At 48.7% G+C, this 13,225-nt stretch overlaps 1 protein-coding gene across 1 annotated transcript in view; it reads right to left on the bottom strand.

Annotated features, from left to right (window-relative positions):
- The window catches only part of LOC120512983, a 78,262-nt gene that overhangs the window by 37,707 nt on the left and 27,330 nt on the right, over nucleotides 1-13,225 (bottom strand). The window contains exons 6-9 of the mRNA XM_039731871.1: nucleotides 8,367-8,483; nucleotides 5,700-5,844; nucleotides 3,258-3,477; nucleotides 1,310-1,416 (exon numbers count right to left, since the gene is read on the bottom strand). Coding sequence (XP_039587805.1) covers nucleotides 1,310-1,416; nucleotides 3,258-3,477; nucleotides 5,700-5,844; nucleotides 8,367-8,483 — 589 coding nt within the window. The remainder of the gene's footprint in view (nucleotides 1-1,309; nucleotides 1,417-3,257; nucleotides 3,478-5,699; nucleotides 5,845-8,366; nucleotides 8,484-13,225) is intronic.

The raw sequence follows: 13,225 nt of genomic DNA, 5'->3' as shown, positions 1-13,225 counted from the left end.
GAGACCAGAGGGAAGGAGTCACTCAATGTTTTTTTGTTCTGAAAACCCCAAGGGTGTCTGCTCCCAGAGCAGAGTTTCAGCTCCTCTTGCCAGAGCAAAGTTATCTGAGGAGCAAAGCTTGACAGTGACTTCTGAGGCTCCATGCAGATGGAACGTGGTGTGGTGGAACTCAGCAGCCCACAGCAAATGTGAATCATTAACGGCCATAAAAGGAAGGGGAGGCAGCAAATGTGACTCATTCCATCAGTAGCCACCAGCTGCCATCAATCCCAATCCCAAATAACAGAGCCAAGGGCTGCCTGCCAAACTACCTGAGTTAACATGAGCCAAAAGATGAAAAACTGTCTCAAAATTGGTTTTTTCCTTTCTCCCTTCTCTATTTTCCTTCCCTTCTACTCCTTTTTCATCTTTTTTGCCTTATGCTTCCATCCTTTTCTCATGGATTCTTTCCTTTGGCAATGTAATTCCCCATGCCTTCTTTCTCTGTCACTCCAATCCTGCTTTCCTTCTGCCATCTCCTCCCTGACAGCTGCTGAACTTCTGCTCCCCTCAGGCTTCATTCCTGTGAAGGAAATTCCCACCTTCAACTGGGCCAGCAGAAACCATGAGCCAAGAGCACTGGCCAAAAGCCCCCTGCACCCCAGATGTGCTGTGCCAGGCCCACTCCAGGGGATGTTGGCCTCTGCAGCAGGAGCCCAACACCTTTTAGCCAGGCAGGTGTCCCTGAGGCACAGTCTGCTGCTGGTTAGGTACAAATTCAGGGGCTGAACACTGCTCCTACAAAGGGAAAATGGGGATGTGAGTGGAACCAGGTGGTGATCTGTTGATATTTGTCCCATAAAATGCTCTCCTTTCTGACTGTGGTCAGTCCTGCCCTAAATGAAGCCCTAACCTTTTAATTCCCCTGATTATAATATTCAGCAGGAGAGGCAAAGGATCTCTGATCAATAAACCAGCAGTTTAAGGACTCTGTTAACTCTTCATGTGACTGCTTCTTTGATGAACAGGTCCCTCTGGGCAGAGGTTTCCTGTGAAGGGTTTTTTTTCTTTTTTCCCCCTTCAGTGATATCCAAGCAGCCCCCAGGACTCCAGCAGCTGCTCCCATGAGGGGGATGAGGCTGTGCCACTTCTCTGCTGCTTCATTTGGGCAACAGTGTCCCACTAGAAATTCATTCCTGCCTCCAGAACTGGCCAGGTCACAGCCCTGAGCAATCCAGGGAGGCAGAACTGTCTTAGGTGGGCTGGAGTAAAGTGGTGTTATCAGTGAAGGAGAACTGTAAACCCTCAAATTTCATTTCCTAACACTGACCTTTGGTAGTTGAGACAAGCATGGCTGGAGGTCGAGGCAGCATCAAGCCCTGGAGGTCAATTTTTTCTTCATCTGCTCCTGCCCCAGCTGGTGAAGGTCTCTGAGAGCTGCAGAAAAATGATAAATATTAAATGAAAAATATTAAAAGGTTCTGACTCAAACATACTTTCTGTGACAAATCCAAGGCCACAGAAGCTTCTCTGGTAAAACTGCTTTACTGGAAAAGCCATTTCAATCCCTTGTCCGTGACATGAGCTGCATCAAGGTCTCCCTGACTGAACATCTTTTCATATCACTCCCCCTGAGGCTCTCTGTGTTCAATTAAAAGTAGCTAATGCAAAGTAGTCAGCTTGGCAAAGAAATCTGGGAATCAAGAAATATGTCAGGCTGCACCAGCAGAGCTTTTCCCACCCACAGACACATCCTAGTTGCTATTCACTTTGGGTTCTTTAGGCTGAGTTTAACCAGTTTGAAGGGTTCGTGTTAGGCAACAAGCACCATCCAGTCTGGCAGGGATGTTCCTGCCAGCGAAACTTCCACAACATTCCTGCACATCCAAAAGGACCCAATCAGGACAGGGTGAACAGAAGGTGTGGTAGAAAGCCAGGGACTGTCTGGGAACAGTTTTGGCTGGGACTGTGAGCTCAGGCTGCTCAGGCAAACCTGCCTCATCCCTTGCCACCACCACGGAGCTGGCTGGAACTCATCCTGCTTGCTCACTCCCAGGAGCCCGTAGCATTTGCAAGTCTAATCTGAAAAGGGCAATCTGAGCTGCAGTTTGTATTCCTGTCTCCCAACAGACCAAATTACCAGCATTAGGAGAAAGACAAGTGCATTATTTAGGAGGTAGCACTGCTCCGGACTGAGTTATACCAGAGGAGCAGAATTCATCATCTTTGTAAGAGGAAAAAGGAATCCCTGAGGAAAATAAACAAATAAAAAGAATCAAACTCGACCAAATTGATGTTTTTTTTGACATCTTAAACATCAAAATGGTGAGAGTTGCTGGTTGTGGCTGAGAGCAGAGCTGAACTCTGACACACAATCCTCCACAGCAATCCACAGGTTAATTCCACATGGCTGAGCTTTGCCACTCACAGAAAGCACTGACAGCAGTGCAGAGGATCTCACCTCCAGCCTGCTGCCTCTGACTGTGCCACCCTGTCCCCAGGATTAGGCAGGATCCCTAAAAACCTCTTCAGAACCTGCAGGTCTGAGCTTTCTGCAGCAGAGTTTCTCATGCAGTTCAAGGTTTATAAGCCACCCTTCATTTTCACACACTTCTCTCATCATCCTCCAAAGAATCTTTTCCTACTGAATCCTTTTATCAGTTGATAAATAGGGCAAAGTCAGAGGTTTCCTAGGAGAGGGTCACTCACTGGCACACAGCCTTGCAGCACTTCTCCAGCACCAGGTTTCCAAATTTTGTAGCAAGAGTATGAATTAGGGGCCCAGATTGCATGGAACAGGGAATGGGAAGCAACTGCAACTGTCCCACACCTGACACATCTAGGACCTGAGGGAACAGGAGCTGGAGCTGTGCCAGGGGAGGTTTAGGTTGGATATTAGGAAAAGGTTCTTCCCCAGAGGGTGCTGGGCACTGCCCAGGCTCCCCAGGGAATGGGCACAGCCCTGAGGCTGCCAGAGCTCCAGGAGGGTTTGGACAATGCTCTCAGGGATGCACAGGGTGGGATTGTTGGGGGTCTGTGCAGGGCCAGGGGCTGCCCTGGATGATCCCTGTGGGACCCTTCCCACTCAGGATATCTGCTGCAGGAGAGAGAAGGATTTCTGCAGACTGCACAAGTGGCTCAGAAATGCACAATTAGAGGGATTGCTCCCCCTGCACTCCCGTGCTGCAGGACCCTTGGAGGGCTGCCACAGAGTGCCTGCCTGCCTCCAGGGCTCACTGCCTGCGCCTCAGCAGCTCCAAACCACCCGGGGCAATCACCTGGAAGGCGGGGGCAGGATTCCAGGCGCTCTCCCTCCGAACCAGAGGCACAGCTCCCGGTGCACCCGGCTGGGCAGGGGCACGGACGCGACGGGCTCCGCCCTGCCAGAGCCCCGGGTGATGTCCTGCAGGATGCCGTGGGCTTTGGGCCCTCTCACACCTAATGCCACCACTGGGGGCACCTTGCCAGGCTCTGAAGTGTAGGAGGAAGGCAGCTTTTCTGTGAAAACAAACACATGTGTGAGTAAAACATGGAACAACCCACCCCAAAGTCATTCACACCACTCAAGGGCTCTTTTCAGATCTGTCAGAGCCAGATTTCAACAGAGGCACCACATGGTTACCTGCCCTGGAGATCAATCACCTGGTTACCTGCCCAGGAAATCAATCACCTGGTTACCTGCCCTGGAGATCAATCACCTGGTTACCTGCCCTGGGAACCAGCTGGTTACCTGCCCTGGGAATCCACCTCCTGGTTCCCTGCCCTGGGGGAGAGATGCTGGCAGCACCTGCACGTGTTTACCCAACAGCAAACCTGAGGTTATTCGAGGCAATCTGTTGAAGAAAGAGGAATTGTTTGCCTCATGTTTGCTGTGAAAAGTTATTGCAGAGCAGGTGATGCACTGGAAGTGTCCCTGCCTGTGGCAGGAGTTGGAACTTGCTGGTCTTTAGGGTCTTTTCAGCCCAAACTGTGACTCCAAGCCAGCACTTCACGTTCCTCTTGTTCATCACCACAAGCAAGGCTGGTGGATTGAAGTACAGGACAAGAACAGGGGCCTGAGCAAAGGGATGGTTTTGAAGGGCATCACAAAATGGAAATCTGGGGACTTCTTTTTTACATTATTTCCTTCTGGATTAAATACAGATTTTGTACAATGCTGTAAGGCCCAGGCAAATATTTGATTTGCCACCTTTAATTTTCTGCCAGGGTTTAAACTCTGACTTCCCTATGACTCTGGCAAACCTTTCTCCAGCACAATTGGAGCCCAGGAAGTAACTCCAGAAAAAGCAAATTTGCCTCCTTTTCAGTTATTACTGCAGATGTCAGAAAATGCAGCAAGGTGTGTGATTTTCTTCCCTTAGGTTTAAAAACATATTCAAATGTATCATTTCTTGCATCAGAATCAGAAGCAGAACACAAATCTCCAGAGCAGGGAGATAATGGAGCAACTGGCTGTAAATATTTAAAATAATAATTTTGAGTTATCAAGCTAAGGGTAAAAATCTAATTTACAAACTTGCACAGCAGTTCTCAGCTCAAATGAATTGTCTCTTCACAGGAAATGTTCTTAAATAATGGTGCATGGTACAGAGCATTGAAGCAGATCTGCTGCCTGTCAGCTCCTAATGACTGCAGGTTTTATGGTTTTCTTATTCATTTCTGGAGCTCTCCTTCATTTCCAGCTCTCACCAGGAAAGTGTTCTGTGCACAGCACCCAGACAGCTGCAATCCCACTCCTAAGGCAGCCTGCTCCTACTGCTTTCAAATGCAAAAAGGGAGCAAGGAGACTGGGGAATTTTCTCTGCTTAAGCTGGTCTTCATTCCCCTTCTGCCAGAGGAGAAAGAAGCCCATTTTTCTCCCTCTCAGCCTGCCTGTGCCTGTCCCAAGAGAAATGGATTATCTGTGGCACATTTGAACCTCCAGAAGAACTTTATGACTTAAAAAGAAGCACAAGCCACAAGCAATCTCAAAACTCTGCAGCTAAGGGCACACCTGTTGCTCTGGAATATCTGAATATTATTGTGCTGCAGCAACAACCAATAACATTCCATAATGCTTTAAGGCAGGCTTCATCACCTCTGTTTCTCAAATGGGAGAAAATAAAGATTTGACTGGTACATGCCAGTATTTGATACATTGGTGTCTGATGTTCAAGACTTTGTGATTTGAGTTCAGAGCCCCAGATTGTGTTTATTTACCTTATCCTGCTGGTCTCCCACCTCAGATGGGATTCTATTAAATAATGTGACATTTTGGTGATGGTTTATCAGCCAATGCAATTACAGGCCAGATAAATCAGTACTCCTGAAGTCCCAGAGGCAATGAGATGGGGGAATTGTAGAAAAGGGAAGCTGGATTTTCTGCAGCTCAAACCTTAGGACTATCAGTGGGGAACTAAATGATTTTATTTAACTCACATGAGCCTGTCCCTGGAGCTCAGGGCACTGAAATGGGTGAAAGCTCACTGCAAAGGAACAACAGCTAAAGTTTGAGACCCAAAAATGCATGAAGAGTTAAAAATTCAGCTCATGGATATTCAGCACTGGGAACAGAAAGAAAGAAACAGTCAAAGCTATTCTATAATTTTTTTGGGAAAGATAGAAGAACTGATAAAGCAACCCTCATGCAAATCTGACTCTGACCACCCTTCACTTAGTGCATTTACAGATCTGGGCCTTCCTCAGCAGCATGGAAGCTGTGGAGGAGAAGCAGAGCCCACCTGAGCTGGAGAGCAGCAGGTCCTGGCCGGGGTAGAGCAGGCGGAGGCCGCACACATCCAGCCCAGAGCCCAGCAGCAGCTGCAGAGTGTGATGGGTCTCCAGGGGGCTTCGGAAGAGAGCCTCAAACAGCAGCACCATGGCAACCTGGAGAGCCAGAGGAAAACATGGAAAAAGCAGGGAAATGCTCCCAAGCCCAGCAGAACCTCCGAGCTGCAGCCCTGCTGCTCACCTGTAGTTCCCAGGATGGATGTGCACTGCCAGAGCTACAGAGAGGCTTGGGTTTGGTTTGTGTTTATGTGCAGTTCACACACGAGGCTCTTGGCTTTGGGCTAAAGCACAACTATCAATAATTATCATTTAATCTATTTCTGCTGATGTAACTTTGCCTTTTGCCACATAAATCTAATAGTGAAAAACTGCAAAGCCTCTGGGGCAGAGCCCACAGTGCATCCCTTCTGCTGTTCACTTTGTGCAGCACCATTTGCCCATCTTTGGATGATTAAATAATAATAGACCAACTGGTTGTGTCACTATACCTTTAACAGCACCAAAATCAACACTAAAAAAAACATCAAAAGGCAAACACATCACTGGTACTGTCCCAGATTTACATTTCAGAGCCTTCTTTACCAGTCTAATCCATTTCAGCCTATCCTGGCAGGTAGGAAGACTCACACCAACACATTCTGAATGTTTATACCCAAAAGGGAAGCAAATTATTATTATTTTCCCCATCAGAGAAACAAATAGTTTTAAAAAGCAAGCGCTTTACAACAGGGAGTTGTGTGGTTCTGTGGATAATAAATTGTCTAGCTGGGGATCAGACAAGGTGATTTTCTGCCCCCAAATTCAGGCATGGTTCTCCTGGATGTTGAGCAGCTCAAGGATTTCCCCAGCTCAAGGTTTATGGCTGCAGCAAACGCCAAATGAATCCATCACTACTGGACACTTGAAATGAAATGCTACTGCCCCATAAAGACATTATGAGTCTTTACCATCATGATAAATGAAGATAGAAATTTACTCACATCATATAAAAGTGGTCTAATTAGGAATAAAAGCTCCATTTCTTTATGTTTGTCTAGCTGAAGCTCTCCTGCTATTAACCCAGTACTCACAGCAGCCAGTAAGGAAGAATTTTCCTGTAGCTGCTCTGAGTCCCTGGGGCGGCCTGGGCTTGGGGCCAGCTGTGATAACGGAGCCATCCAGCACAGGGAAGCCTCAGGAAGTGCCAGTGTCCCATTTCCTCAGGAGCCTGGCACTTGGCCTTGCTCTCCATTGCAGCTTGGTTGAGTTGTGCCTGGGCTGGTCTCAGACATCACCAATCCCAGCCTCTGTCTGAGCCCTGGGCTTTCTGCCTTGGTCTTGTCACTGGGGACTCCCACCTGCAGGGCTGTGCCCAATTCTGGGGCCACCAACACAAGAGAGATGGTGCCCTGTTGGAGTGAGGGCAGGGGAGCCCTGGAGATGCCCCCAGGGCTGGAGCCCCTCTGCTCTGGAGCCAGGCTGGCAGAGCTGGGGGTGCTCACCTGGAGAGGAGAAGGCTCCAGGGACACCTCAGAGCCCCTGCCAGGGCCTGAAGGGGCTCCAGGAGAGCTGCAGAGGGACTGGGGACAAGGCATGGAGGGACAGGACACAGGGAATGGCTCCCCCTGCCAGAGGGCAGGGCTGGATGGGATATTGGGCAGGAATTGTTCCCTGGGAAGGTGGGCAGGCCCTGGCACAGGGTGCCCAGAGCAGCTGTGGCTGCCCCTGGATCCCTGGCAGTGCCCAAGGCCAGGCTGGGCAGGGCTGGGAGCAGCCTGGGACAGTGGGAGGTGTCCCTGCACTGTGCAAAGCTCCAGGGCAGACATCAGGGTGAGCTGCTGACTGCTGAGAGAGTGGCTCATTGAGCCCAGCTTTGGAAATCTGCCTTGCTACCTAACCAGCTATGGAAATGTGGCTGTTCCACCCTGGAAGTGTCCAAGGCCAGGCTGGGCAGGGCTTGGAGCAGCCTGGGACAGTGGAAGGTGTCCCTGCCATGGCAGGGGTGGCACTGGTGGCTTTGAGGTCCCTCCAACCCAAAGCAGCCTGTGGCTTTGTGACCCTGGGCTGATCCCTGTTACTGCTGCTGGCCCTGCCCTGCTGCTCTCAATAACAACTCATTTCACATGGGTGAGGTCCTGAACATTTTGTGCTGCACTCCTAAGCAAGAGCTAATTGAAATCACTTTACCCTTCTCTTCTCCTGGGGTACAGTCAGTACAAATGCTCCCTACTTGTTCATACAACACACACAGTTACTCAAGGTCAGGCAGAACCAGAACCTTCAGAAATTTCTTGGAATGTTTCTGAGTTTAATCAAAGTTGTGCTGTTTACTGACTTACAGCCAAGTGGTTTCAGGTTATCAAAATTTTGTCTACTCTTACAGATTTGCACCTGGTTGGTAGCAATTTCTCCAACCCACACATTTCAAAGTTTAATCTTCTGTGGCTCAGAGCAATCAGCACATCAATACTGATGACATAAAATACTCAGCTGATATATTTAGGTCTGAGTGAAAAATACTTCAAAATCAGTATTTGTATCAAAGCTCTAGATTGAAATATTCCAGGGCACTTAATTGTCCCTCAGTGTCCCCCCTGAGCCCCAGGTGAGGAAGGAGGGGGTTGTTTGTTGCTCTTTACCTCGATGTCTGTGTCTCTGCAAGCCTCCATGGCACTGCTGTCAGGGAAGTGTTTGTCATCACTCTCAACTGTCTGCCAGTAAAATCCCTCTGGCACTGCAAACGCCTTCTCCACAGCCTGAAATGCACAAAGGACAGCTCTCACTCCCAGGTTACCCTGGTCCCTTAAAATAAAGCAGGAAAATCAGGATCTTATGGCCACAGAGCACACGAGGATGCAGCTGGTGGATTAAACTCAGCCCAGTATTGCTAATTTATATAATTTGCTTTCTTGCAACTATTCCAGTAGCTCCATTTAAGTGATATCCCACAAATATGAATCTGCAACTGCTTCCCAAGAGCCTGAGCATTCCCAGGGTCCAACCCAGTGACTCCCCAACACAGAGCACCCACAGACATCACCAGGAGCTGCATCCATCAGCTGAGACCTCAATTCTCCATGGCTGTGCTGAGCACTCAGCAGAAAAGGGCTTTGTGAAAGCAATGCTCTAATTAACCAATCAAATGGAAGGGTAGGGAAGGGATTGCATGAAATTCTACATGCCTGTAGCCAAAATAGCACATTTCTCCTGTGCTCATGTCACCACAAGTGACACATATCTGTTTGCCTCGTCGTGCCACATCCTCATGGATAGGCAAAAAAATGGCATTTAGGTCACAGCTCCACACAAGCACAGCATTTCCCAGGCTCAGCACCTTATTTTGTTTTTCATCCATTTTCTAGGCAGCCAAGCAAGCAACTTGTACAAGTGCAAGGGTAAGGATGTGTCACTCAGGAGAGGAGAATGTGCTGTGACTGCACGCTCTGTAAGCAAGGCCACAGTCCAGGGACAAAGGCAACCCTTGAAAGTCACATTTGTCAGCTTCTGGTTTGAACATTCCAGAAATACAGATGCATTTAGGCAGAGTTCACAGTGGGCAGGAATCATTCCAGGGATGAAGAAAAAAAAATAGTCACTTTTAAAACACAGGCTCAGGTGTAGCTCAAAGAAGCTTCACTACTTTTAAAGGCTCTACTTTGATTTCCTGCAGGTGTTAATTTGTCCTCAGCTTATGTGGACTGACCTTTTCAAAAACAGAAAAAGAAATTAATTTTCAACATGGTCTCATCAGGACTTTTGTGATGGAGAGAAAAGGGGCTAACCCTGCTTGCAGAAGCATCCACTCTGCTTTATGAGCTCCATATAATGCTGTTTAATTGTGTAATCACCTGAGAGATTTCGGGTGTGCTGCTTGGCAAATGATAGGCACTTCAGAGCATTCCACAAATGTTTCAAAGTAACAACCAGAAAATGAAATTCATTTGAATATTAAAGCCCCTCTGACAACTGCCTTTCCACTTCAGTAACCTTTTGTGTTGTCTCCTTCCTCTATTTCCTGTGCTTCGTGAGATATTTGCCTGAAAGCAGAACTGGGGATTTCACTTTTCACCTTGTTTCAGTCAAATCAACTGCACCAAACCAAGGGCTTTGGCATCTCCCAATGGATCTGTCCATTCTGTCCTGCAATCCATCAATCCCCAGCCTCTGCTGCTGATTTTACACTTGGTTGCTGTGGAAAATACCATCAGAGGAAAAGCAGATTTAAGGAAAGGGATCTTCCCCACTCCCAGTGCATGATGCCAGCTCCTATCTGCAGCAGTGGCACAGTGCAGTGAGCCCAGACAAGCCTCACAGAGTGGGAATGCAGCAAAATCCCAGTTTTCTATTTCTTCCAGCTGCTCCTCGAACAAACCTCCTGTCTGTGAATGTTCCATAAGGAAAAGAAGGGACAAATGTGCTCAAACCAGCACCAGCCTCTATTTCCACAGAAACCTTCAGGATAATCATCCAGCTCCAGGGCACAGGGTGGAAAATCCAAGGGGAAAATCCAAGGGGATTCCAGGGTAGAAATCCAGGGTGGAAAATCCAGGGTACAAAATCCAAGGGGATTCCAGGGGGGAAATCCAGGGTGCAAAATCCAAGGGGATTCCAGATGGAAATCCAGGCTGGAAAATCCAAGGGGAGCACCCTGGTGTCAGCTGTGGATCCATGGTGGTCCCAGGATGCTGCTCCAAGGCCACAGCAGGGGTGTGGCCACACCTGGAAGGCAAGGCCTGTGGGAATTGTTCCTGTCATCTGTCACATCTGTTTTCCATCAGCCAACCTGAATGGGAGTTCACAAACCAACAGAAAACAGAGCTTGAAAAGTCTTATTTCTCCCAGAAAATCCTTTTCCTCATGAATTAGAAAACAGACAGGTGGCTGCAGGATGAGCACCCTGCTTTGTCCAGCTTGGCTACAACATCCCAGTGGAGAGCTCCTGACACAGCCTTCCTGTGCCATCAACAGGGAAAAACAGGCAGAAAGTCACTTTCCCTGTGATGTAGGAGAGGATTGCATGGAGCCACTTGTTCTAATACTGAGCTGAACCCTTTTGGACACAAAAAGAGAGGGGGACCCTCTGCAGGCAGCTGCAGGAGCTTTCTCCTGCTGAAAGAACTTGGACACTATTTCTGTTTATGATACTTTCGTGCTACTTTTAATGTTCCCCAAGAGGGTGGGTGTGAGAATTGTGTTGGTTTCACCTTAGGGTTGGTTCCTCTCCCTCCTCCAGCATCACAGCAGCTGTAAATCCTTTCCCAAGCCTGTGGAAGCATCAGCTCTGAGTGCTGACCTGTCCCTGGTGGGAGGAGACTCCCCAAACCCTCAGGATGGTGAAGAAGCAGCCCAGCCTTTGATCCCTACCTGAAAACATCTCTCCAGTGAGGCTCTGAGGCCTGAACCAGCCTCCCATCTCCTGGGAGAAGGCTCCTCCCAGGGAGGAAGGCTCCCTGCACTCAGCCAGCAGCAGCTGCACAGCCCCAGGGATACTCTGACTTCTGCTGTGACAGGTTTCAAAGCCCAGCCTCACAAACCATGACCATCCCCATGTGTGTCTCCAGGGCTTCTTGCAGCACTGACATCCTCTCCATCCACACTGCCATGAGCAGGATGAGCAGGGAGGGAGGCACATCCATAAACTGCTGGTTTAAGTTATTCCTTTTTGCCAATTTATCCTTATTAGGTTTGGGTGACAAATTCCAGCTTCTGCCATCTTAAGACACTGGAAAAGGCCACTTTGTGCCACAGCTGGGATTGAACACACACCAGTTTTCCCAAAAACATTTAAAAGAAACCCCAAGCTCCTGCTTTGTTTCAGATAATATTACCAAGATGAAGGCAGACAGTTGTGGGAAGGAAACTCACAAGAGAACAAAAACATGCTGTAAAATCCTCAGCAGAAAGAAGAATAAGCACATTTCAGAGGAGACTGGAGCTGCAGCAAATCCATGAATATTTAACTGTCCCACAGAAATATGACCAAGCCCGTGATCCCCTCTTTGTGCTTCCAGTGTTTTCTGTTCCCATCTCTGACAACAAAGGAAGAGCTTGTGCTGTCAGGTGATCTAAGAGAGTCTTCTGAGTTGCAAGGAGTCTTCCAGGCTGTTCCCAGTCCCAGCAGGAAAACAGAAACTGCAGGAAGCATCCCCATGTACTCCACAATCTCATCTCACACACAAGGCAAAGATCTGCTCAGCCATTATCTCTGTGAGACAACACCAAACCCCTCAGAGAAGGATGCTGCACTTGCAGTCCCTGCAGAGCCAGGGGGGAGCTCTGTGCTGAGGTAACCTCTCCCTGCCAGCCCTGCTGAGCACATCAGGAGCAGCAGAGAAAGCTCTTCTCTCTCTGTGTCTCACTCAGCAAGGCTCATGTCTGATGGGATTCACCAAATCCTGCCCCTAATGAGGCACATCACTCTCAGACTCTCTCCTCTCCGTGCTGCCCTGTGCAGGAGCAGAATTTTCCTGGTAGAATCCAGATGAACACAATGCTGTGTGTTCCCTGCACATCTTCCCTCCCCACTGTGCATGTTCTCTTCAGATGGCTGCAGAATTTAGTAAGGAAAGTGGAGGCACCACAGGAAGAGCCCAGGCAGCAAAAAATCTGGGATAGAGAGGGCCCAGCAAGGAAGACAGGCAGTTCTGGTGACTGTATTTCGGGCAGTTTGAAATGGATCTCACTTCCCCTTGTTCCCCTTCTGGATTGGGAAGAATGAGAGAGCAGCTCCCAGCCTTTGTGCCCACCAGCACCAATGGCAAAGCACAGTAGCTCAAGAGTTCTTTAAAGCTGCTCTTTTCAGGAATAATGAGTGATGGACACAATCTAAATGTGAGCTGTCAAATTTGAAGAAGAATGAAAACCTCTGTTTTATTCCTCTCCAAGCTGTGCCTTCATCTTTGTGCCAGCTCTGGTAGACATCAGTGTAGTCCTTCCTCCTTCTAAAGGTTAGAGGGTTTTATTTACAAATGCCAGTGGCTGCCTGAACTCCTGGCTCCATGAAAATAAATGCCAGACTCCAGCAGGATTCAGCCAGGGCCAGGATGTCACCTTCTGCCTCCTGAAGATACAGCCAGCAGCTATTCTGGGCTGCAGCTATGGATTATTTTCTATAAATGTAAACAGATGAAGTCCCAGGACAAACATTTCTCCCTCAGACAAGCCTTATCCATGTGGAATCTCCAGCCAGATGTGCTCTCACCCAAGCTGCTGGTACAATGTGAGCTGGCTGCACTGCAGACCCAGGCAAGACCTGAGCTTTTCACTAACTCACATAAAGAAAAGCCACAGGCAAGGTTTGGAAGCAAAGGGCAGGATGAATCTGTCCTTTTGAAGCTCCTGCTTTACAGCTTCAGCCTGGATGTCCCAGAGCCAAGAGCTGGGCTCCATGGCTGGCACTGCCAGTGCTGCAGGACTCACCCTGCCACGTCTGCTTTGGGTGAGCCCATGTGGAGGAGCTGTCCTGGGTGTTTCATCCCTCCCTAATGCCCAGTTCTGC

Source organism: Passer montanus, unplaced genomic scaffold (assembly GCF_014805655.1).
Source record: "Passer montanus isolate IOZ18808 unplaced genomic scaffold, ASM1480565v1 scaffold8, whole genome shotgun sequence".
Lineage (NCBI taxonomy): Eukaryota > Metazoa > Chordata > Aves > Passeriformes > Passeridae > Passer > Passer montanus.
This window is presented reverse-complemented; position numbering and strand designations above follow the sequence as displayed.